The sequence below is a fragment of the Falco rusticolus genome, chromosome 9 (genome assembly GCF_015220075.1).
Source record: "Falco rusticolus isolate bFalRus1 chromosome 9, bFalRus1.pri, whole genome shotgun sequence".
Taxonomy (NCBI): Eukaryota; Metazoa; Chordata; class Aves; order Falconiformes; family Falconidae; genus Falco; species Falco rusticolus.
This window is the reverse complement of record NC_051195.1, coordinates 23,303,820-23,325,121: the sequence shown is the minus strand read 5'-3', so window position 1 is coordinate 23,325,121 and position 21,302 is coordinate 23,303,820. Positions and strand designations below refer to the sequence as shown.

The following is a 21,302-nucleotide window of genomic DNA, read 5'->3' as shown; positions in this document are numbered from 1 at the left end:
ACATCTGGGAGATCCCCCTCCTTGGGCTCGCCCCAAGATCCCAAGCAGGGTGAGGATGATGCCTTGGGGCAGGGGGCTCAGCCCATCACGCTGGCCTTCAGTCCAGTCCAGGCAGGGCGGAGACTGGGCAAACTCAGCACACCGGTGCTGTGCCCAAGAAGATGCCACAGCCTGTCCCCTCCCCCCGGGACACACGGACCTACTGGTTCACAAGGCTGCTCTTGCCCAGTCCAGCACCTGTGAGCAACGTGACAGGGTGTGTGTGGTGTGTGTGAGTGAACCCCAACATTTCACAGCTCAGGGGGGACCCCACAGCAAGGATATCCCATCTCCCGTCAGTGCCAGGAAAACCTTTTAATAGTGATGGCAAAGGTGGTCCGTGCTGCTGGTTGTCTCACCCCACACACGTATCGCTCGCTGCCAGGTCCCAGACCCCTCCGTGGGGTGACACAGGGGGTTGATGAGCAGCAGGCAGCCGTGGTAACCTGCACCACCCTGGGCTCAGCTGTCAGTGAAGTTTGCCTTGCGCTTCTCCACAAATGCTGTCATCCCCTCCTTGCGGTCGTCCTGTGATGAGTGGAGAGGTGAGGTTGGGAGGGGGGGCTGCAGCAGCCCTGCTATCCCCCCATGTAACGGGGCCATGCCTCTACTCACGGTGGCAAAGGTGGCGTAAAAAAGCCTCTTCTCTGTCCTGGTCCCCTCGGCCAGCGTGGTCTCAAAGGCTGAGAGCAAGGGAGAAGTTGGGGACACCCCGCTGCCTGGCCCCGCAGCCCCCCGGAAGGTTCCCCATTGGCCCCCCAGCCCCTACCAGCATTGACCGACTCTTTTGCCATGGCAGCCACCAGCTTGGAGTTGTTGGCGATCTTCTCGGCGCAGGCGATGGCCGCGTCCAGCAGCTTATCCACAGGGAAGACTTTGCTGACCAGACCTAGGATGGATGGTGGGAGGCGGTGGGGTGGGGGGATGGCTCCCCACTAAACCCCCACAGTGCCCGGGCTGGCCCACCACCCTACCTGCCTCTTTTGCCTCTGCTGCTGAAATCCGGTCCCCAGTGAGAACCATCTCCATTGCCAGCGACTTCCCCACTGCCCTGGTCAGCCTCTGAGTCCCTCCAGCACCTGGAGTCATTCAGGGAAGGTAAAGGTCCAGAGAGGGATACCCGGGTGTCCCCGCTGTCTCTGCTCTGGCCGGGATGGACCCTACTTGGTGGGTGCCCCCTGCTCACCTGGGATGGTGCCCAGAAGGATTTCGGGTTGCCCGAACTGCGCCTTCTCCCCAGCATAGATGATGTCGCACATCATGGCCAGCTCGCACCCGCCACCCAGCTGGGACAGGGGAGGAAGAGGGGGGTCAGGGGGTGCTGGGGCTGAGCCGGGAGGTGCAGGGAGAGTGGGAGGGGACTCACGGCATAGCCATTGACGGCGGCGATGATGGGCTTGCGGACAGTGGAGACCTTGTCCCAGCCAGCGAGGAAGCCACCGCTGTAGCACTGCTGGAAGGTTTTATTCTGCATCTCCTTGATGTCTGCGCCAGCTACGAAAGGCAACAGGGTGGGACACCGAACACCCTCCACCCCCTAAAATCCACAGAGGGGCGAGGCACCCTGCCCTACCTGCGAAGGCTTTCTCGCTGCCGGTGATGACAATGGCCCCCACCTGTGGGTCGCTCTCCAGCGTGTCCAGCGCCCGCCGCAGCTCCTCCATCAGCCCCTCGCAGAGGGCATTCAGCGCCTGCGGCCGGTTCAGCCGGATCAGGCCCACGCTCTGCCGTGCTCCCGTCTTCTGCACCGCCAGGTACTGGAACAGGGCCCCTGCCGCCGCCCCGGGCACCGTCCCGTTAGGCAGCTGGTTGCCTGCAGCCGGGTGAGAATCGCCCGCCCGCCCCGGTGCGGCAAGGCCCCGGGCGCTGCCGCGACCCCGCGCTATTTTAAGGCGACCTTCAAGGCGGCGGGTGCGTGCCAGCGGGGCCTGGCAGCCAGCCCGCCGTCACCTCGGGGCCTGGGGGCTCGGCCCCGCGGGGCGTTCCCGCTGCGATCCTGGCCCCGGCAGGTGCAGCCCAGCGACCAGCGCACGCCGAGCCGGTGTGCCGTGCTGGGGGCCCCGGTGCACGCTGCAGGCACCCCGTTGCAAGGTGCTGGCAGGATGCACGGTGCTGGGACCGTACGTGGCCCGATGCGCGATGCTAGGACCCTGGTACGTGGTGCCACAGCCCGTACGTGACCGCAGGGACCCGGTGCCAGGCCCCACGCAGGGCGCCGAGACCCGGTGCCCGGTGTTGACGCCCCGGTGCATGGCGCCTGCTCCCCACCGCCAGGCGCCCCCCGTGCCCGCCCCGGTGCCCCCCTCACCGGCGCTGCAGGCCCGCGCCCCGAGGAAGGGGCGGGGCGGCGACGGGACCAGCGCGCGGCGGCGCGCGGCAGCGGCGGCGGCGGTGGCGGCGGGGCCGAGGAGCGCGCGCAGCGAGCCGGCCATGGCGGAGCGCGGAGCAGCGGCCCCGCCCCGCCCCTCCGCCCGCTGTCGCTCCGCCCCGCCCAGGGCCCATTGGCCGAAACGGCCCCGCCCCGCAGCGCGCCAGCCCCATTGGTCGAGGCCGTGCCTCCGCGCCCCGCCCCTGGTGCGCAGCTCGGGGGCCGGGCCGCGGCCGTGGGACCTACGGCCCCGTGGCCGGAGCAGGCCGCGGGGGAGGGGCTCCCGGGCCCGCGCCCATCAGGCCTGGTGGCGGCGGCGCTGCCGTCCTGCCCGCGTCCCCGCGCCGCGGGACGCGAGTGGGGCCCAGGCTGGGCTGGGAGCGTTTATCGGCGCCGCGGGGCGGGACCGCTGGGGGTGGGGGGGGCGCTTCCTCCGCCGCTTTCCGCGGCTGCACGCACCGCCACGGGCGGCCCGGCGTGGACGCCGTGCCCCGCTCCCTCCGCGCGCGCACCCTGCCGCCGCGCGGCCCCGAGCACGCGCCCCCACCCCCGCGCGTGGAGTGGCGGCGGAGGGGGGGCGCGGCGGCATTGAGCGCGCGGCGGCGGGAGCGCGGCCGGGGAGGAGCGGTGCGGAGCGAGCCAGCGGCAGCCCCGGGCCGGGTGAGCCCCGCGGGCGGGGGCGGCGTGCACGGTGCCGGCGGGGGGTGGTGCCGGGGGGGCGGGGGAAGGGACGGACACGGACACGGACACGGACACGACACACGCGGGCCGCGTGTGTGCGCGGTGTGTGCGCGGCGTGCCCCGGAGCGTGCCTGAGCGCGTGAGCAACGTGCAGCCGTGCCGGCGCGCCCAGGGCAGCCGCGGGGAGCGGGCCGCGCGCAAGCCGTGCGAGCGTGCCCCAGAGGCTCGCAGGGGCCGCGCGTGAGTCACGGCGTGCGCGTGTGCGAGCCCTGCGCGGGGGTGCCCAGGGCTGCCGCCGGGTGCGGGCGCACGCCGGGGCGCGGAGGTGCATGCAGCTCGTGCAGGCGCGTGCACAAGCGCGCGTCCAGTGTGCATGGCTGAGTGTGCACGCACGCGCGAGGGCACGCCTTTTCCGCGTGGGGGCGAGAGCGCATTTATGCCACCCGCGGGCTGTGGCGTGACACGCGTGTGCCAGCCAGGCACGCGCCCGCAGCCTGCGCGTGTGCCCGCGTCTCGCGCAGGGGGCGAACCGCCGCCCGCCCCTCCCGCACGCGTCCGCGCGGGGCACACGCGTGCGCACCCGCGGCTGAGCGCCGGGGCTCTCCCTCTGCCCAGGTGCGGCGGGATGCGGCGCGGCGCGGCGGCCTGCTGGGCGGTGATGCTGCTGGCCGCCGCCTTCTGCGACACGGCGGCCGGCAAGGGCGGGCGCGGCGGAGCCCGGGGGGCCGCCCGCGGCGGGGCCCGGGGGGCCGCCCGCGGCCGGGTGAGGGCGGCGCCGCCCCGCTACGGCTCGGCCGGGGCGGCCCTGCGGGTGGCGGGGGCGGCGGCGGCTGGAGCGGCGGCCGGCGTGGCGGCGGGGGCGGCCCTGCGCCGGGCCCGGCTGGCCGGCGAGCTGGAGTCAGGCGACGGCGTCGAGTACCGCGACGGCAACTGGACGGGCGCCGCCGGCGCCTGGACCTCCGCCGCCCCGGCCCGGGACCCGCCGGGCTGGGCCGTGCCCTGGCTCTGCCCCCTGGCCGCCGTCCTCCGCCGCTGAAGGTTTCCGGGGACCTGACCGTGCCCGGTGCAGCTACCGATGCCGTGAGGACCGGCCGCCCCCCGGGGCCCAGCCCGCCCCCCTGGGCTAGCAGTGGCTCCCAGGGCTGCACCCACTCAGCGCCCGATCTCACCCGGTCACCCACCGCCAGTGGGGCAGGACCCCGCGGGAAGTCCCTCCACCACCTGCACCCCCAACCCCCAACCCCGCCGGCTCGGGCACCCCGTTCGCACCGCTCTTCTGTACGTGGGTCTCAGCGTCTGGAGGACGAGGAGGTGGCAATAAAAATGGGCAGAAAGCAGGTGTGGCTGGATGCGGGGCAAGGGGCTCAGGATGGGGACCCTGGCGTGGCCAGCTGCCACCCCGGCACCCTGCTCACGGAGGCGTTGTCTCAGGATGGAGGTCCCAGACAGGGCCCAGACTGCAGCGAGAAAATGGCTCCCCAGGCAGGGGATTTGTCCCCACTGGAGGCAGCAGCCCTGCCCCTCCTGGGTGGGTGCCGCACTCCCCAAGGAGAGCATCACCCTGTGTGGTGACACCGCAGGGCAGCCACCACAGCGCACCCTCACCACACACCACGGGGATCCTGCCCTTCTGCCCTCCCCTGCAGGAGCCTGGGGTCCAAAACTGGGGACTGCCCCTGCAAAGCCACTTTAATCACATCCCGGAGCTCCACGACAGGGTGTCCTCAGCCCATGCAACTGCCTCTCCCCCATGGGACAAGTCTCAGTCCAGCGTCACCCTGCCCAGGTGTCCTGCCCGGAAATCCCGCAGGAACTCATAGGCAGCTGCTGAGTAGTTGAGCGTCGTCATGTTGACATTGCCTGGAGATGGGGGCAGTGGATGCAGGAGGCGTCAGCAGAGCCTGGAGCCGCTGCAGGATCCCCAAAAGCCTTGCCTCCCGCACCCCAGGCAGCAGAGGTCTCCCAGAGCGCTCACCCGTGCCCGTCAGCACTTTCACCTTCTGCGTCCTGCCCTGGGCAAGGGCCACACGCCTCAGCACAAGCTCGATGTTGTCGCAGGCCTCGGCCAGCCCGTAGCGCTGCACGTACCTACCGAAGGAGGTGGCTTACACCCTGCCAGCATCACCTCTCCCCTCCCAGTTCCCCAGGGATCGCCTCTCCACCACCCACTTGGAACCACAGGCAGTGGACACAGCCTGGGGCTGTCTCCGGTTCCCTGCCAGCTCACCCAAACTGCTGCCACTTGTTCAGGGTGTACAGGAGGTAGTCAGCCATGATGTCCTCCCCCACCAGGTGGTCACGGATGGCTCCTGGAAAAAAGGGTCAAGCCCCAGGTCCCCAAAGCCCTGTTTCAAGCCCCAGCCACCCCTCCTGCCATCCACATGCCACCTGTGGCAGCTTGCACCAGCCTGGGAAGACTGAGCCAGCAGACTGCCGCCCCAGCCCTGGGTACCAGACCCAGCCAGGGCTTGAAGCCACGTTTAGGGAGTTCCCCTGGCCACAGCCTCCACCTCACCACACAGCGCCAGCTTCATGCCCGTCTCCACATCCCCCAGCTTTGGAGGCAGCACACCAGGCGTGTCCACCAGGTACATCAAGGGCTTCTCGCAGACCTGGGATGGGGGGAGGCAGGGTGATTAGGATGCTCGGCTCCCTTGACACAGCTAAGGAGCCAGGTGTTGAGCTCTTTTGTTATAAGGTCTTGCTGGAAAGGGGACCTGAGCAACCCTTTCAGATCAGTTCTGCGTGCCTCCAGGTTTCCCAGAACTCCTGCAAGAGGACGCAGGGATGCAGAGGCCAGCACCTACCCAGAAGGCTGTGCTGCAGGGACGGTACCTGGATTCTGGTCAGTACTGCCTTGGTGATGCCTGGCTCGCCACCGACTGCAGTGGCTTTTCCTTTGGGGAAAGGAGAGACACAGTCAGAGACGCAAGCAACACTGTGCCCTGCCATGTGCTTCACAGCTGTGCCACTGGCTCATTCCTAAGCCCAGGCACCATGGAGAAATACCCTTTTTGAGGTGCAGCCTCCGCAGGGAGTTGATGAGTGAGGACTTGCCCACGTTAGGCACGCCGATCACCAGGATGCTGTACTCAGTGCTCTGGAAGTGAGGACGATACAGGCAGAAAGCAGCTAGTTATTGGCCGGCCACCCACCCCAGGAGCAACGGTCAGCTGCACCACTAAAACAACCCAGTCTTTGCCAGCGCTTTGGGTATGTGTGTGAGCAGCCTCGTCCCTTCAGCTGGAGGGGGTGACCTGCAGATGGCCACCCTGACTCCTTGTTCATGCACTGTCACTCTCACTGCTGCATCTCACCTCGGCCCTGTGGTAGCGTGGGTTGTTGCTCACCAGCTTGGCAACCAGGGGAACAATCTGCAGAGAAACACGGAGAAGGGCTGTAACTGTGGCTCTGCGCCCAAGTTGGTAGCAGCCACTCGCTCAGAGGACACCGTGCCAGGAGGATGCACAAAATGAGGGCAAAGCAAAAGATGGGGTGCCTTGGGTAAGCTGGAAGTGAAGACTGGTCTGGACACCAGTGCCACCACCTCACAGTGGGGCACTGAGGCCTCTGCTTGGGGCTGGGATATCAGCGCATGGCCCTCAGCTGCTGGCAGCAAGGAGCAGGGCTACTGGCCCATTACCTTCTTGACGTTGCTATCGTGCTGGCAGTCAGTGAAGACAACGTGTGAGCATCCCTGCTGCTTCAGGTACTCCAAGACTGTCTGAAGGGGACAGGCAGAGGCACTGCTGGCACCTGCCCGCAGCAACCCACGGACCCCCAGCCAGCCAGCCCGCCCGCCGTGTCCCGGTGCTCACCGGCTGCCGGTGGGGATCAGCCAGGTCCATCTTGTTCAGCACTAGGATGTGCGGGCGGATGCCCAGCGCCTCATGCAGCATGGGGTTACGGCCCGACAGTGGGAGGTAATTGCCACTAAGGAAAGTGACGGTGTGCTGGCATGGGAGCAGGTACTGGGCGGACCAGTGGGGGGTGGGGCAGGGTATCGGGGAGTTGGGGGGGCCGGTGTGGAGCTGGAAAGGGGTACGGGACAGGCCTGGTGGGAGACAGGACAGCTGGGGCACGGAGGCGCGGGTGAAGTGACAGACACACCGGTGCAGGGGGCGGGGTCCTGCTGCCCCGGGGGACACCCGGGGCGGGGGGTGAGAAGCCGTACTGGAGGATATGCGAGCGTCGTGCACCTCGATGAGGCAGTCGGCCTGCCGCAGCGAGGCCCGCATCTTCCGCAGGCCTGCAACACAGCGCCGGGTGAGCGCGGCGGCAGGGGGAGGGCCAGCCCGCCCCACTCCCACCCCTCACCTTTCGCCATGTGCCCTGGGAACCAAGAGGCCACATCGCGGCCGCCGAAATCGAAACGCTCCCTGAACTTGCCGGGCACCGACACGGATGCGGCCGCCCGCAGCGCTCCCGCCCATCCTCTCATGGCGGCAGCGCCCCTTCGGCTGCGTCACATCCAGCGCGACGCGCGGGGGAGCCGGATACGCGACGCTGAGGGGTGCGGCCTCCTCAGCGCCATGGCGGAGCCTACGAGGGGGCCGACGGTGGGTCCTGGCGGCACGGGGGGTGCCGGGCCCCGCGGGGGGCGCGCCCCCGCGCCCCCCGCGGGGCCCGGCACCCCCCGTGCCGCGGGGCCTAGCACCCCCGGTGCCGCGGGGCCTGGTCCCCAACCGACCCCCCAGCCGCCCCCAGCTCCTCAGCCCGCCCCGGAGCCAGGCCCGACGCAGGCCCCGCTGGATGACACCCGCTTCCTGATCTCCAGCACCAACTGGTACTAACGCCGCAGCCTCTGACCCGAGCCGAGGAGCCGCATCCATCCCCCCCCGCGCTGAGAGAGAAGGCTCTGCATCCCACCGCCGGGGAGGTTTCTCAATAAAGGAGGCTGGCCGGCAGCGGCCCGCGAAACACGGGTTTTATTTTCCTGCCTCAGAGCCGAGGAGTGGGGCTGGGTGCCTCGAAGAATTGGTTGAGCCGCTCGGCCTCTCGCCAGCCCGACAGCAGGGCCCCGTGGGTGGTGGAGTAGAAGGTGCGGTGGGTGGCTTCGCCGGCGAAGAGGAGTTGCAGAGGCTGTGGCAGGGTGGGAGGTGAGCACTGGGGGCCTGCCACCTCCCCCCAGCCCAGCGGGGACACTGGGTTGTACTAAACCAGCCCCATCTCCCTGCCCTTTGGCACCCCATCGATGCATGACCCGCTCTGCTGCCATGTCGGGACCGAGGAATGGGCACCTTCCCTTCCTTACTGACCCACCCCATGGCACGAGGGTGTTGGAAAATGGCTGGAAGGAGCTATGTGTCCCCAGATTTTATGGAAATGGGGTACCCCCCCATCCCCATGGATCTCAGTGGGAAGAGCCAAGCAGGGTTGGTTGGTGACCCCCGAATAGAGTGGGAGTGAGGAATGCCACCTCCCTGTGCTCCTCAAGGCCTGGGGTGCCCTGTTCCCACCTGGGTCTGTCTGTGCCCAAACCTGGGAGGTCCCGTTTCCCCCACAGTCACTGCATCCCCCAGGCTTAAAGCAATTACCCTGGGGTCCTCAGGGTCCTCGGGCAGAGGCTGAGCCAGCACATCGATGTCATCCCCTGAGCTGCCAACGGCCACGTAGCTGTAGGAGCCCCGGGTGTAGGGAGCGCTGTACCACTGGGACCTGAGCACACTCCTGGGAGCGGGCAGGTGTGGATTCCCTGCAGGTGCATGTTTTGGGTGGGGGATCCAGAAATCTGGGTGCATGTTTCCCCAGGGGGGTTGGGGTGATGAGGGCAGAGGAGGCGATAGTACCTGTTAGTGTGCGGAGGACGCGTGTCATGGTGCTGAGAACCTCTGCATCACTCAGTGTCTCCATGTGCTCAGACTCCTTCCCCGCAATGAAACCGCAAAGGACGTGCCCATGCCTGGGGAGGAAAGACGAGGCCAAGAACTGCCTATTGCCCTCCTGCTGCTCACCAGGAACCGTGCCCTCCCTGCCCTTGGAGCACTACTGCATCACGGACCACCAGCGACCTAGAGAAGGTCTTGGAAGCTCCAGGCAGGACTAAGATGCTTCTTCACTTTGCCCAGAAGATGCCCAAACCTCCCAGCCACGATGCCCCTTTGCTGATGCTCCCCATCACGTACTGCTCCGGTGGCTGGAGGACCACAAATCCAGTGAGCTTCTTGAACCAGCTGGCCTCCAGGTCAGTGCTGGGCTTCTCAAGGGGTGACTCATCCTCCCACACCAATTCAATAAACTGCTGCTGGGGTTCCCAGAAAGGCTGCTCAAACTCCAGTAAGATCTTGTTGTTGACGCCAAAACCCAGGTGGCGAATGGCTTCTGCTTTCCACTCAGGCAGGGGAGGCTGGAAGAAGTCCTGGTGGTGTTCCTTGAGAAAACCTGCAGGCAGAAGATGGGGCAGCTTTGTTTATTTGGCTCCTAAACTGGGTCTGAGATACTTTCCTCTCCCCAACCCTCTTCCCAGCCTCCCCTCTCCCCACGGTGGGAGAGGTGAGGCTGGGAAGAAGTTTGGGCAAGTCCTTGCTCTCCATCTGCCCTTCTCCAACAATGTCAGCTGGTTGGAGGGGACAGGCAGGGCAAGGAAAGGTTGTTGGTGAACTCACCTAGCGGGACAGTGACAATAACGTGGTCAGCAAGGAAACTGTCTCCATCCTCACACTCCACCCGAACAGGGAAATCCCTGGCATCATCCCCTTCCTCGCGGAAGGACCCTTGCCACCGGATGGTCCTCACAGCCTTGTTGAGTAGGACAGTGCCCTCCGGCAGTGCTGAGAGCATGCAATTGGGCAAACTGCTGTAGCCGCTGCAGGAAGAGGTGCCATTGGGGACGGGGTGCCCCCTGAAATGCTCTTCTGCATCGCCCTCCAGAGCCCCATGCTTACCCTGGGAAGGTGCAGTCCAGGCCGGGCAGGGAGACATACTCCCCAAAGGGCTCCAGGGCCACCAGGTCCATGCTGTGGGTCCCACTGATGCAACACTCCAGCTTGAGGCAGGTGGCAAGAACTGCCAGCCGGAGCTGCTGGGCATCCTCCTCACCGCCCCCCCATGTGGGGACTCTCCGGGCAATCTCCTCCCGCAGGTACTGTCCCACACTGGGCACTGGTGGCTCCTTGGTCTCCCAGAAAGCGCGGGCGGAGGCCAGGAGGGTGTCGAATAGGTCATGGGCTTCACTTACCACCTGGGGGCTCAGCGCCCTCCCCAAGCTGCAGTAGGTGATGGAGGGAAGTGGGGGGTGGCCCCCCACCTCTGCCTGCTGGTTCTCCTCCCGGGCAGCCTCTGGGCCCAGCAGGCCATAGTGGGTGGCCAGGCGGAAGACGGGGTTCCCTGGTGAGGGGCCGTGGATCCACTGCGCCCCCATCTCCACCAGCCCCAGTGCTGTAGGAAGGGGGTGGGTGGGTGTCACCCCAAGGCATACATATGGCAGGACCCCCCGGGTATCAGCAGGACCCTCAGCCCCATGTGGCCCCCTAAACAGCTGCAGCCAGCAGCCCCTCCGCTGCCCCAGTCGCCCCTGTGCCATCGGACACCCTCAGCCCCGAGTCCATCCCGCTCAGGACCGGCCCCACAGCGGGGGGTCAGGTGCAGTTCCTCCATCCCCGGCCCTGCCCTGGTAAAGCCACCCCTGAGACCGGATCCGTTCCCCGGTGCAGCGTCCCCTTCTCCCCGAGCCAGACCCGTCCCCATGCCGGTGCCACCCCCCTTGCCCGGCCCTGGCCCCCGGTGCCGCCCCCCGGGCCTCCCCCGTACCGAAGGGGCGGGTGCAGACGCGGCCCCCGGCGCGGGGCGCTGCCTCCAGCAGGCGGAGGGAGCCGTGCCCGCGGAGCCGCTGCGCCGCCCCCAGCCCCGCCAGCCCCGCGCCCACCGCCACCACCCGCCGCCCGCCGCCCTCCATGGCGCCCGGCCCCGGCTCGCCCCGCCCCGGCTCAGCCCCGCCCCGGCCCCGCCCCGGCTCCGCCCCGCCCCGGCTCCGCCCCGGCTCAGCCCCGCCGCGACTCGGCAGGAGCGGGAGCGGGGGGCGATCCCCGGCGGGGTCTCTTCTCGCGGCGGGCGATGTCTTCAGGGAGTGGGGCCAACAGCCGGCTGGCTTCGCAGGTGGGGGGGCCCTTGCTGGGGTGTGGGGCAGCCCCGGGACCACCTCACCCCCCTCGTCCCCCGTGAGCCGCCTGGGGCCGCGGCCGGGGGGTCTCGGGGTGCCGACAGCGGGCCGGGAGCGCGCTGCGCTGGCCGTGCGCAGCCCGGCGGCAGCGGGGAGCGCTGCGGGTGCGGGCAGCGGTCACGCAGGCAGCTGCCCTCCAGGGCCGCCGGCCCCGGCGCTCCCGCGTGGCCGGTGATGGCCGAGCCGCCCTGGACAGGAATAAAGCTCTCCGTCCCCGAGGCTGCCCGGTGGTTCTTTCCAGCCGTCGTTCCTGCGCCGGTGCTGCCCAGGGGGTGCCCCCGCCTGCTGCCCACCCCGGCGGTGGTGGGGCGTGGGTGGGTGCCGGGGTGCTCCCGGCTGGCCCCGGGCACGGGCAGCTCCCCCGGAAAGTGTTTGCGTGCAAGGAAGAGGCAGGGGAGAGCTGTGGTACAGGCTTCCGGAATCCCCGCTCCTAAAATCACCTTTGAGCTTTTATTATGGAGGGATTTTCCCCGCCTCCAGTTTTCCAACAAGCAGCAGGGTGGGACCATGGAGCAGGGGCTGTGCACCACCACGGGGGACCAGCCTGGCAGCAGCTTTGTAGGGGGACGGTGGCCCTGCATCCTGGCCCCGGAGCATTTGAGGTCGTGGCTCCCAGGGATGGAAGACGAGCATTCCTGGCATGTCGGTGTTGCAGCCATCCCCAGGAACGTCTGGCTACTCAGCCCCAGGACCAAACAGTGCAGGCAAGTGCCTGGCTTGGCCCAGTTGAGCCCTGAACCCCTCCAGATGGAGACCCTCCACCTCCCTGGGGATCTGTCTGGGGGAAGAAGGGTTCCCCATATCCAGCCTGAACCGCCCTGAGTTGCAATCTGGGGCTGGAGCCCCTTGTTGCATTGCCTGTTGCCGCCCAGAAGGGTTTGGCCTCATCAATTCCTTCCCCTCCATCACTCCTGTGCTGCGATCAGGGGCTGCTCTCAAACACCCTTGCCTCCCCACGGCCAGACCCAACATGCCCAGCTCTCTCCCATCTCCTTGTGGGTTGGGTGCTCTGATCCCTGACCCACTGGGCAGTCACCAGGGGGTCACAGCGGGGTCACAGCATCCCCCTCACACAGCCCAGGATGCAGTTTCACGATCCCCCTGGGGCCCTCCCAGGGGGGCTGCCTTGCCAGTGGCTCCTGCCTGCCCCAGCACCTTGGCTGATCCCCACGCTGCCCTGCCTGCAAAGTGCTACTGGTCCTTGAGGAGCTCTCAAGCAAGGAGGACAAACCCTGATGACTAAGGGATGCGTGGGAAGCACCATCACCACAAGTGTGTCAGGCCAGCAGGAAGAAGGGGACAGCAGGGGATGTCCCACCGCCTCCTTGCACTGTCGTGGCTGAGGGAGAGGGGCCAGGCATCTCCCTAGGGAGCTGCTGCTCTACTGGGACCCCTCCATCAGCTCCAGGATGCTGCTATAGAGGCGCCCAGGGGCGTCCAAGCCCCAGATGAAGTCCCAGTGGTTCCAGTCAGGGATGTGGCTGTAGGTGACAATGTGGGTGATGCGGGGAAGCAGCAGGAGGACATCCCTCCAGTCAGCTGTCCAGTCTTCTCCCCCTGACCACACGGCGGTGGGCACAGGCATCTCCTCCACCCGGTAGAGGGGAGGTGTCTCCTGGAGGGACACAGGAGACTCTGAGGAATTGCCATTGTGGTCAACACCTGCAAGCCACCCCATCCCCACACCACCCAGGACAGTCCCTTGGCATCTCCAGCTGCCAGCACTGCTGCTGCAGCTTCCTACCTGGTGGTATATGGCTGGGTTTTTGCTGCCATAGTCAAAGGCTTTGAATTGTCCCGATTTTATCACCTGGGAGGAGAGGACAGATCTGTGGTGAGAGCCCAGCAAGTGCCACTATGAGGGTCTGGCATCTCCTGGCCTCCTCAAAGGACCACATCATGACAGGGTGCTCGCATGTGACATTGCAGGAGGAGGTGGCATCTCCACAAAGCCAGACTTTCCACCTCTTTTAACAGGGTGATACTCTGATCTCCAGCTCCGTGCCTGTCCCTAGCTATGAGTTGACAAACCAAGGTGTTGCATGTGACTCCTTGGCTGCCCCTTTGCAACGCTCCTGCCTCTGAAAACCTGCTCACCACCACCTGTGTGTGCAGGATGCTGCTGCAGGACTTCACGTTGGCAAGTTTTCCTTCAACAACCAGAGCATCCTTACCTGCTCATGACACTCTGGGCTCAGAGTATAGAGGCATCATGAGCCCAGTTATTTTAGGAGTTGCTTCTATACTGGGGGTGAAAGCTCAGATAGCTGCACGATAGTTGCATTGATTAAAAAGATCTTTTTTCTTTCCTCATTACCTATAATTTGGCTCTGCAAGGAGGCAGCAGGGTAGGGATCTCCAGCCTGACCCTGTTACCAGCAGGGCCAATGCTGCAGCTGCAGGAGGTTGCTCAGACTGGCAGAGTCTGGCCCTGGTGCCTCCAGTTTGGCAAGGAGTTGCCATTGGATCCCCCTTCATTGCCTCATCTCCAGGTGAGCAAGCCCAGCTCACCCAGCCTCTCCTCATATGCCCTCACTTCCACCTACCATCACCATGGTGTCCCCGGGATCACTCTGCTTTGGGGATCCCTGGGGTCCCCAAACTGGTCTGAACATCCAGCTGTGGCCTCCCAGTCTGGCACAGCCCAGGGCACACACCCCTGCAGCTCATCCTGCATCCAGTGCCTCTTCTGTACACTAATTTCTGGCTTTTACTTTCTCACAAGCTGCTAAGGCCTGAGAGCCCGAAAGTCTCACATCTGCCCTGGACACACCAGACTCAGTGAAGGGACCAACCCAGGGGTGAAGCATCTGTGTTTCAGGGAGCCTACCTGGCCCCAATGCATCAAGGTTTTGACAGATGTCCCGTCTGGATAGTGGGATGTGTACACATCCAGCCGCGTCTGCAAGGAAACATATTCAAACCGTTACAGCTTTCCAATGGATAGGAGTGAGGACAGCAGCTGCCAGATGATGCATTTCCCAAAACAGCCACTGCTGGGTCACGCTGTCTAGAGAGTTGGGTCAGTTTCAGGAGTACAATTTTCATTAAAAATCAATTGCTTTGAGACAGCTCCTGGAGAAGAAAGGTGACGAAGGATGAGGTACCCCTAGCTTCCGGAGATACTTCATCTGGGCTCTGGGAGTGTGCTCAGGGACTGTACTCAAGACCTTGGTGACTACCTGTGATCACCCAGATGCTGCTTCAGCAGACTTTATGTAGGGTGGGTAGGAGCAGGGGCTGCACCCCAGGGATGCTGGTGGGAGGTACAGCTGGTCTTGGTGACAGACAACCCTTACTCAGAGATGCTATCAAGTGCCACCTGGCCACTGACATTCACTTACCAGACCCTGGGGACTTTCCCTGTCTGGGGAAGATAAGCAGTGAGAGAAGGATCTGGCAGAGGGACACATGTTGCCATTGCAGCATCTGCTTGCCCGTGAGCACTGGGGACGAGCGGCCATAGCCAGCTGGGCAGGGTGTTTGGCAGAGAAGGGGCAGGCAGCAGGCAGAGGGGTTGGCAGAGCCAGCGGGTGCTGCTGGGTGCTCCCAAAAGGTGCACCCTGGGGCTCTGGCTCCCTTACCCCCATGTGGGGCAGCGCACCCACCATGTTGAGGTTCTTCTCATTGTAGCCTCCCAGCAGAAAGAAGAGGTTGGCACAGGGCTTGTGCAGTAGCGGGTGCCTGCACAGCTGGGGGAGAAACCTCCACAGCTTCCTTATCCGCAGTGAAGCGTCCGTTCTGCCTAGCAGAAGCTGCAGAAGCAAAGGGCAAGGTTGATTTCGTGTGTTTCCCTTCCTGCAGCCTAGCCCTCGGACTGTCTCCCCTGACCCACTGCCAGCCGGTGTCCCTGTGGATTGTCCCACCAGCTGGGCAGTGAGGGGACGTGCAGCACAGAGTGCCCACAGGAATCAAACCTGCTGCTTCTTTGCCCTCCTGTCCCACTGAGATGTGTACAGCTCCCTGCAGGAGGCAATGCTGACTGAGTGCACTCCAGGGAAATCAATATTTGGGACTCTCTTCCCTTCCTCCACCTCCCCCAGGTACTGGATTAGTTTTTCACTGTTGTTAAAATCAACACAGTAAAGCTGCTCTTGCCCAGGTGGTCTGCCTGAGGGTTCAACAAGTGCCCCCATAGGAAGACCAGTTTCAACACCTGAAGGTCCTGTGGAGGGAAGGCAGGCATGCACTCCACAAAGTGACCATGCAGGACTGATTTGCACCTGAATCGTGTCTGTGTTTATAAATCAGTAGGAATTAAACTGTTTTCTTCTGCACTGGATAACCGTGGAGACTGCCTAGGCACAATCCCTTTTCTAGCGCTGGTGTTCGGGAGAGGGGAGCATGGGAGTAATGCCCTACCTGAAGCATCTTGAACCGCCTGTCCAGGAGGAAGGATATTTTCATGATGGGACTTTTAGCATGCTTGAGTGTCACTACTGGAGCCAGGGCAAAAAACATTTTGATTTTCTGAGCCAGTTCTGGCATGGATGAAAATGCAATGAATGCTGAGAAAACAGAGAAACAAGCTGAGACTTGGTTGAACTTTTTTCAGGCGCTTAATCCGAGGGTTTGCTTGGACCCACAGCCCAGATCTGTTTAGCAGGCATTATCTCTAATTAGAAAGCTAGGATCTCTTCCCCCCTGTCTGTTTAACATTAGCGCTAGAGATGTCCAAAAGGAGACAATGTCTTTATTCCTATGGTTAGAAGTGGCTGATGCGGCACTTCAGTGATTACTACTGATGGGAAGTCCTGTCCCATTCGCCAGGTGAAAGGAACAGTACTGTCATCTTCCATCAACCACTGCTAAAGGGTATCACCATCGCAGAGGTTTTCTCATACCCCTGATGGCCCAGCTGGTGAAAGGAAAGCACACAGTTCATGAGAAAGCAGAAGCTGTGACCTCCGTGCAAAATGCCTTTGGCTTTGATGTGAAACACTGCGATTCAGTTTTCTAGGTTGAATTATAGTTGCAGCAAGGAGCACTGAGGTCACCAGGAGCTTTCCTACTACCCTAGGAGCATGCTGGTCCTTCCAGATGTCTTATATGAAAAGCATGGCTGCTGTGGGACTTCTCATTACAAGAGACATCCTACCTAGCATGCTTGCTTGGCAGCCCACAAAGATGGGACCTCTCTGCTTTCTACTTATAAACACCAAAACTAATGTTTTCAAGGTGGTCCAGGTAACATCATGCGCAACCCCTTCTAACGCACCAATTGTGCAGCCCTGGGAGTGGCCAACGTAATAGATCTGCTTCTGCCCAGTCTTCTGCAGAACAAATTGAATCATGGCTGGGAGGTCGTACATTGCCATTTCATGAAAGCTGCAATAGAGGAGTGCTGTGTTGGTTATAAGGTAACATCAGGAAAGCAAACCTACCTGTGAATTTCAGCTGCCTTGCATTGCTGAAGGGCTTAACATCTTTGGCTGATATTCCAGGAGAAAATGCCTATGATCTAGGAGAGCCCTGTGCTGGGTGAAACTGCACAGGGTCCGAAAGCATCCCCCTTGCCATAGCCTCATCCTTGCCCGACAGGGCTTAGTTCTCCCATAACCATGGTTAGTGGTAAAGAAACTGTGCAGAGGCTGGCCAGCTGTGATTTCAGGTGCAGCACAGAGCAGCTCTGCAGATCCAGAGCTGGCTCGTCAGGATTACAGTACCAGCTCTGCTCCTAGAGATGCTCTTTCCCAGAAGGCAATGGAGCACCGCTTCCTGCCCATGTGCCTTTTAGTGTGCTATGGTGAAATGCGGACCTACTTTATTAGGTTTTTCTTACTGGAAGCATGTTTATGAGCTTGGGACATCCAGGACTGCTCTGAAGATCAGGTCTGGGGAGGCAGTAGCAGCTTGCAAAGTTTTTCTTGTGGGCAGGGTTTTTGTGGACAGTCTGGCAAAAGGGGATGTGACAATGATGTGGACACCTTGATGAGGGGCTTGGCTGGGGAAGTCTCTGCAGAGGCCCCAGGACAGGGCTAATGTCTCTGCAGGATGGGTGTCTCCACGCAGGCAACAGTGCCCTGCGCTCTTGACAGGGCCAGGCAGCTGCAGGGAGGTGGTGGCACCATGTCAGCAGGCAGGTCTGCACAGGTACCTCCATCCTTCCTGGGCACATCACTGGGAGGTCTGGGGGAGGCCGTGCCCAGGAATTAGGTGTTCTGACTTGCCTGCTTGGAGGCACCCACCTCTGCCTAGAGATTAGTGGCAAGCAGGGAAGATTGCCGCGCTTTTGTAATCCACTCCAGCCCACCTGAAATCCCAGAATTCAACCTGGTCAGCTGAAAGGTGCTGGTGTCTCCGGGACCATCTTGTCCCCCGGCTGTTTCCTAGCCAGACATCATAGCCAGAGTCTGCTAGTATGAAGCCAAGGCTGTTGTTAGCCAGATTCTCCACCCAGTGGCTGCCTTCTCCAAGTAACCCGTGCTGGAGAAATACGACTGGCTTGTCCCCTGGACGTGAAAGAAACAGCGCATTTCACTGAACCAGAACTTCTCTACTCGCTCACCACAAATTCAGGCCAATAAAGCCTCTGTGTTGCCCTGCTAGAGGACATGCAATGTGCATTTTAATGACATCTGCTGCTGAAGAAAACCTCATCATAGTTGTTTTGTGGTGGTTGCCCTCATTGTCTCATGCTGGAGAGCTGTGGATGTCCCTCCTAAGCCTCTCAGACCCCAGGGGCTCATCCCCCACAGGCTTAGTACCCCGTGGCCACTGGCAACAACCATGTGAAACTCAGATGTATGGGCTTGCCCTGAGATTGTTCAAAGTCACAAATTTATGGGGAAAAATTAAATTGGAAATTCTCTTAAGATATGCCTGCACCCTCTAAGCTTTAAAACCAAATCTCTGCTTGATACGAAAGGTGGTTGCTGTGCATTCCTAAGCTGGCTGCTAAAGCCTTGACTGTAAATTGGAGAAGTACTGTGGTTTTGGTATTTTTGCTTTAACAGCAAATACTCCCCTGGCCTGGTAAGGTTTGTCCCTTCACTTCCTTGTTATGTTAAGGTGGGGGTTTTGTTTGGGTTTTTTTGTTTGTTTGTTTGTTTTGGTTTGGTTTTTTTGTGTTTGGTTTTGGGTTTTTTTCCTGGCTTCCTTGTGAAATAGAACTGTACCTCTGTTCCTAGGATTTTCTCTTCCATGAGGAATTCTGTTCAGGGTGACATAGTAGCCGTCATGCGTCAGGACTTCATACTCTTCACTCAGGTACCCTCTGTGGCAGATTATTTGGCTCTGGGGAAAGGAAAATTTGGATGAAAAGATTTACAAAGGTGAGGTGCTCATTTGACCTGAAGAGCACATCCCCATTTGCTGGGATGCCTTTGCAAAATTAAAGCGCTGTGGCAGCTGGGATACTGCTTTGCCTGGGGTGTCTGGATCAGCTGAGGACTTCTTTGAGGGAGGGTGCTCTGTCCAAATCCTATGCTTGCCCCAGTGAGGTGCGCAAGGGGAGAGGAGACAGCCAGACATGGGCTCTTGCCTGTGAGCAGACAGGGAGCCGGCGGCAGCAGGGCTCCCCTGCAGCATGCAACAGCAAATGCATTTGAAATGTTTCCAGAAATTTGAGACCAGACAGATTTACAGACAGCTGACACTGGTGGCAGGGCATGTCCTGTCATGCTCTGAGCTGATGCGGGGGGCAGATAAGATGGCAGGGCATATCGAACCTGCCAGGCTGGACTGACTGGAAGGGCAGTAGGACGAGCCCCATAGGATTTGTTGCAGGGCTCCTGATGCTCTTCCTGAGCTTTATTTATGCTGAAAACTCCACAGATTGGGAAGCTTAAGACCGGTGAAATCCAGCCGTGATACTGCCTGCACACTGCTGAACTCACATGGTTGGCAGAAGAGATTAATTTCAGCAATTTAATTGCCCATGTCTTGGCGATCTAAAAGGCCCATCTAAACCCACCTTCAGAGACGTTCGGACTCACCTGGACATGGCCCCAAGCAGCTTGCTGCAGCTGAAGGAGGGAAGCCATGCACAACTTTCTACCCTCCAGGAAGATGTCTGATCAAATTGAGGCCGGGATTACCCCCTTCTCTAACTAACTTGCTGATAATTGCACTTAAGGCTGCTGGGAGGAAGACAAATCCTTCAGGGACCAGGGTTTGTTAGTGATGGTATGGGCGCAACGTTATATCACACAGCTCAACAAAACCAGTGCACATGGTGACCCCAGCCCCCTCCACACGCATACTCTCCATCCCTCTCTTCCCCAACTAAACATGTGCAAACTTTCAGAGTGGAAATTCGAAGTTCTTCAGACTTACAACATTCATGAAAGTCTCAGGATTTATAGCCTTTTTCTGCTTAGTGGCATCTTCTGAGTTCACAGGTGCTTGTGTCAAAAACAGGATTGCAATAAACAGCCACATCTTGCGCCTGTGTAAATTATTATTATTATTATTATTATTATTATTATTACTACTATTATTATTACTATTATTATTGAACATTGCTATGAATGTCTGTTTCTACTTGATTATGATGGGTTAAGTTCCTTATATATCTGAAGACCATATATCATGGTCTGGGCTCGGGAAACAGAGGGGAATCCCAATTCCAGCTGCTGTTAGAGTCCGCGCAAGGCTCTTCATACTCTATATGGACTGGATCTGGTACTAGACAAGACCCATTTTTATATTTTTAATGGACAAAAGAAGAGAAACGTCTTTATAATGCAAGAACTGAAGTGATAGAAAATACCATCAGGCCGATTGTCATACAGAGGGAATTAATCTAAAGAGTTTGTGCTACAGAAGGAACACATTTAGGTTGGCTGGGCTATGACTGTGTCTATACTTTTGCTGTTACTCTATTGCTTAGTTTTTGCACCCAGAAGTTGTATGAACAGAAGGATCCTATGAACCGAAACTTGTAGAGCATTATAGGAAGACTATTAAATCAGCATAGCCTGAAAAGAACAGAAATCTTTTTAATTGCCTTAGAGAGTTCTGTCCTGAGCAGAGATCGATTTTTAATATAGACGGTCAATATTATCTATGATTTTTAATGCTTTGCCAGGCTTTTAAAAGTTAGAGCTTAACTCCCACCCGATAGCATGAGTTGCAAATCTTCTCACCAGCCATCTGGTTACATCCCTTCTTCCTCCTCCCAATCAGTCTCCCACACCGTGAGATATATCATCCCTCTGAAATATTCCCAGTAACTCTCTCTGTGGTATTACCAAGAAAAAAAAACAATCAATGTTTTCTCACCCTCAGAATAGCTCCAATGCAAATCTTAATTAAGCAGGAAAACACGTTACCAGGCAGAGCCCACTGTTGTGTCTGATCCTTCTGGTGGTGTGAATGGTGATGGCTCTGTCCTCACCAGTGTTAAAAAGGACATGCTGTGTCAGAGCCCTGCTGCGCTGGCACCATGCTAGACCACATCACATGTCCTCCAATTAAGCGATGGGCACGCTGGTCATATCTTTGATAACTTCCTCTGCTTGGCCATGTGGTCATGACTTTCGTGCTTGCAAAGGATTACATTTCCGTAAGCAGCTGGAGTGGTGTGGCGAGGAATTTCAGCTATGGAGTTGCACCTTAAACCCCTGATAGCTGCAGTAAAAAAATGTCAGAAGATTTTCCTTTTAAAGGGTCATTTCGTAACTGCCAGGGGCCCTCTCAGGAATGCCTTGTAGAAGAGCTCCTGGGGCAATGAGAGGACCTGGGCCCCACCAGCTTCACAGAGCGTCAGGAGCATGGCTGTGACCTCTCCATAAACACACTAAGGACAGGTCAGGCTTCGCTGGCTGCCAGGATGGGACACAATCAGCGATGACACCGTTCTCCAAAATTAACAGCGGCCCAAGCAAATGCCACATAGCCTTTATGCCTAAGCAGTTTTGTATTTGCAGCTGGCAATTTGCAAAACCTCTGCAATGATTTCTGGGAAAGCACCAAGCTGAGCATCTTGCCGATGGATGGTGAAGCAGAGTTGAGCTTGTGCAATGCCTTCATTTGGCTGAAGTGACAGGTACTGCACAGAGTAGAGGTGCTCATTCTCCACCTCCAGCCTTACAACCTATGCCTTTCTGTAGC

At 60.5% G+C, this 21,302-nt stretch overlaps 6 protein-coding genes across 6 annotated transcripts in view; 2 read left to right on the top strand and 4 right to left on the bottom strand.

The window, feature by feature from the left end:
* Positions 1 to 335: 335 nt before the first annotated feature.
* Positions 336 to 2,486, bottom strand: ECHS1 (enoyl-CoA hydratase, short chain 1). The gene is made up of 8 exons (XM_037399350.1): positions 2,348 to 2,486; positions 1,613 to 1,810; positions 1,406 to 1,533; positions 1,226 to 1,325; positions 1,014 to 1,118; positions 809 to 928; positions 655 to 722; positions 336 to 567 (listed from the first exon to the last, which is right to left on the bottom strand). Exons 1-8 carry the CDS (start codon positions 2,469 to 2,471, stop codon positions 502 to 504), a joined length of 909 nt encoding a protein of 302 aa, XP_037255247.1. The 5' UTR covers positions 2,472 to 2,486; the 3' UTR covers positions 336 to 501.
* Positions 2,487 to 2,612: 126 nt separating this feature from the next.
* The window catches only part of LOC119153214 (lipase member M-like), a 52,033-nt gene continuing 33,343 nt past the window's right edge, over positions 2,613 to 21,302 (top strand). Inside the window, exon 1 of the mRNA XM_037399346.1 lies at positions 2,613 to 3,067. The gene's annotated coding sequence lies outside the window, so the exon portion shown is untranslated. The remainder of the gene's footprint in view (positions 3,068 to 21,302) is intronic.
* Positions 3,157 to 4,425, top strand: SPRN (shadow of prion protein). The gene has a single exon (XM_037399349.1). It carries the CDS (start codon positions 3,462 to 3,464, stop codon positions 4,122 to 4,124), a length of 663 nt encoding a protein of 220 aa, XP_037255246.1. The 5' UTR covers positions 3,157 to 3,461; the 3' UTR covers positions 4,125 to 4,425.
* Positions 4,753 to 7,629, bottom strand: MTG1 (mitochondrial ribosome associated GTPase 1). The gene is made up of 11 exons (XM_037399345.1): positions 7,406 to 7,629; positions 7,273 to 7,337; positions 6,907 to 7,011; positions 6,732 to 6,812; positions 6,406 to 6,462; positions 6,098 to 6,188; positions 5,924 to 5,985; positions 5,604 to 5,700; positions 5,316 to 5,397; positions 5,064 to 5,176; positions 4,753 to 4,948 (listed from the first exon to the last, which is right to left on the bottom strand). Exons 1-11 carry the CDS (start codon positions 7,527 to 7,529, stop codon positions 4,851 to 4,853), a joined length of 975 nt encoding a protein of 324 aa, XP_037255242.1. The 5' UTR covers positions 7,530 to 7,629; the 3' UTR covers positions 4,753 to 4,850.
* Positions 8,001 to 10,997, bottom strand: PAOX (polyamine oxidase). The gene is made up of 7 exons (XM_037399343.1): positions 10,838 to 10,997; positions 9,973 to 10,465; positions 9,694 to 9,893; positions 9,214 to 9,469; positions 8,878 to 8,990; positions 8,626 to 8,783; positions 8,001 to 8,170 (listed from the first exon to the last, which is right to left on the bottom strand). Exons 1-7 carry the CDS (start codon positions 10,980 to 10,982, stop codon positions 8,030 to 8,032), a joined length of 1,506 nt encoding a protein of 501 aa, XP_037255240.1. The 5' UTR covers positions 10,983 to 10,997; the 3' UTR covers positions 8,001 to 8,029.
* Positions 12,628 to 19,652, bottom strand: LOC119153216 (lipase member M-like). Its single transcript, XM_037399348.1, has 9 exons — positions 19,524 to 19,652; positions 18,365 to 18,482; positions 17,500 to 17,698; positions 16,465 to 16,574; positions 15,609 to 15,754; positions 14,855 to 15,001; positions 14,077 to 14,148; positions 12,991 to 13,056; positions 12,628 to 12,861 (listed from the first exon to the last, which is right to left on the bottom strand). The coding sequence occupies exons 1-9, from the start codon at positions 19,626 to 19,628 to the stop codon at positions 12,628 to 12,630; spliced, it is 1,197 nt and encodes a 398-aa protein (XP_037255245.1). The 5' UTR covers positions 19,629 to 19,652.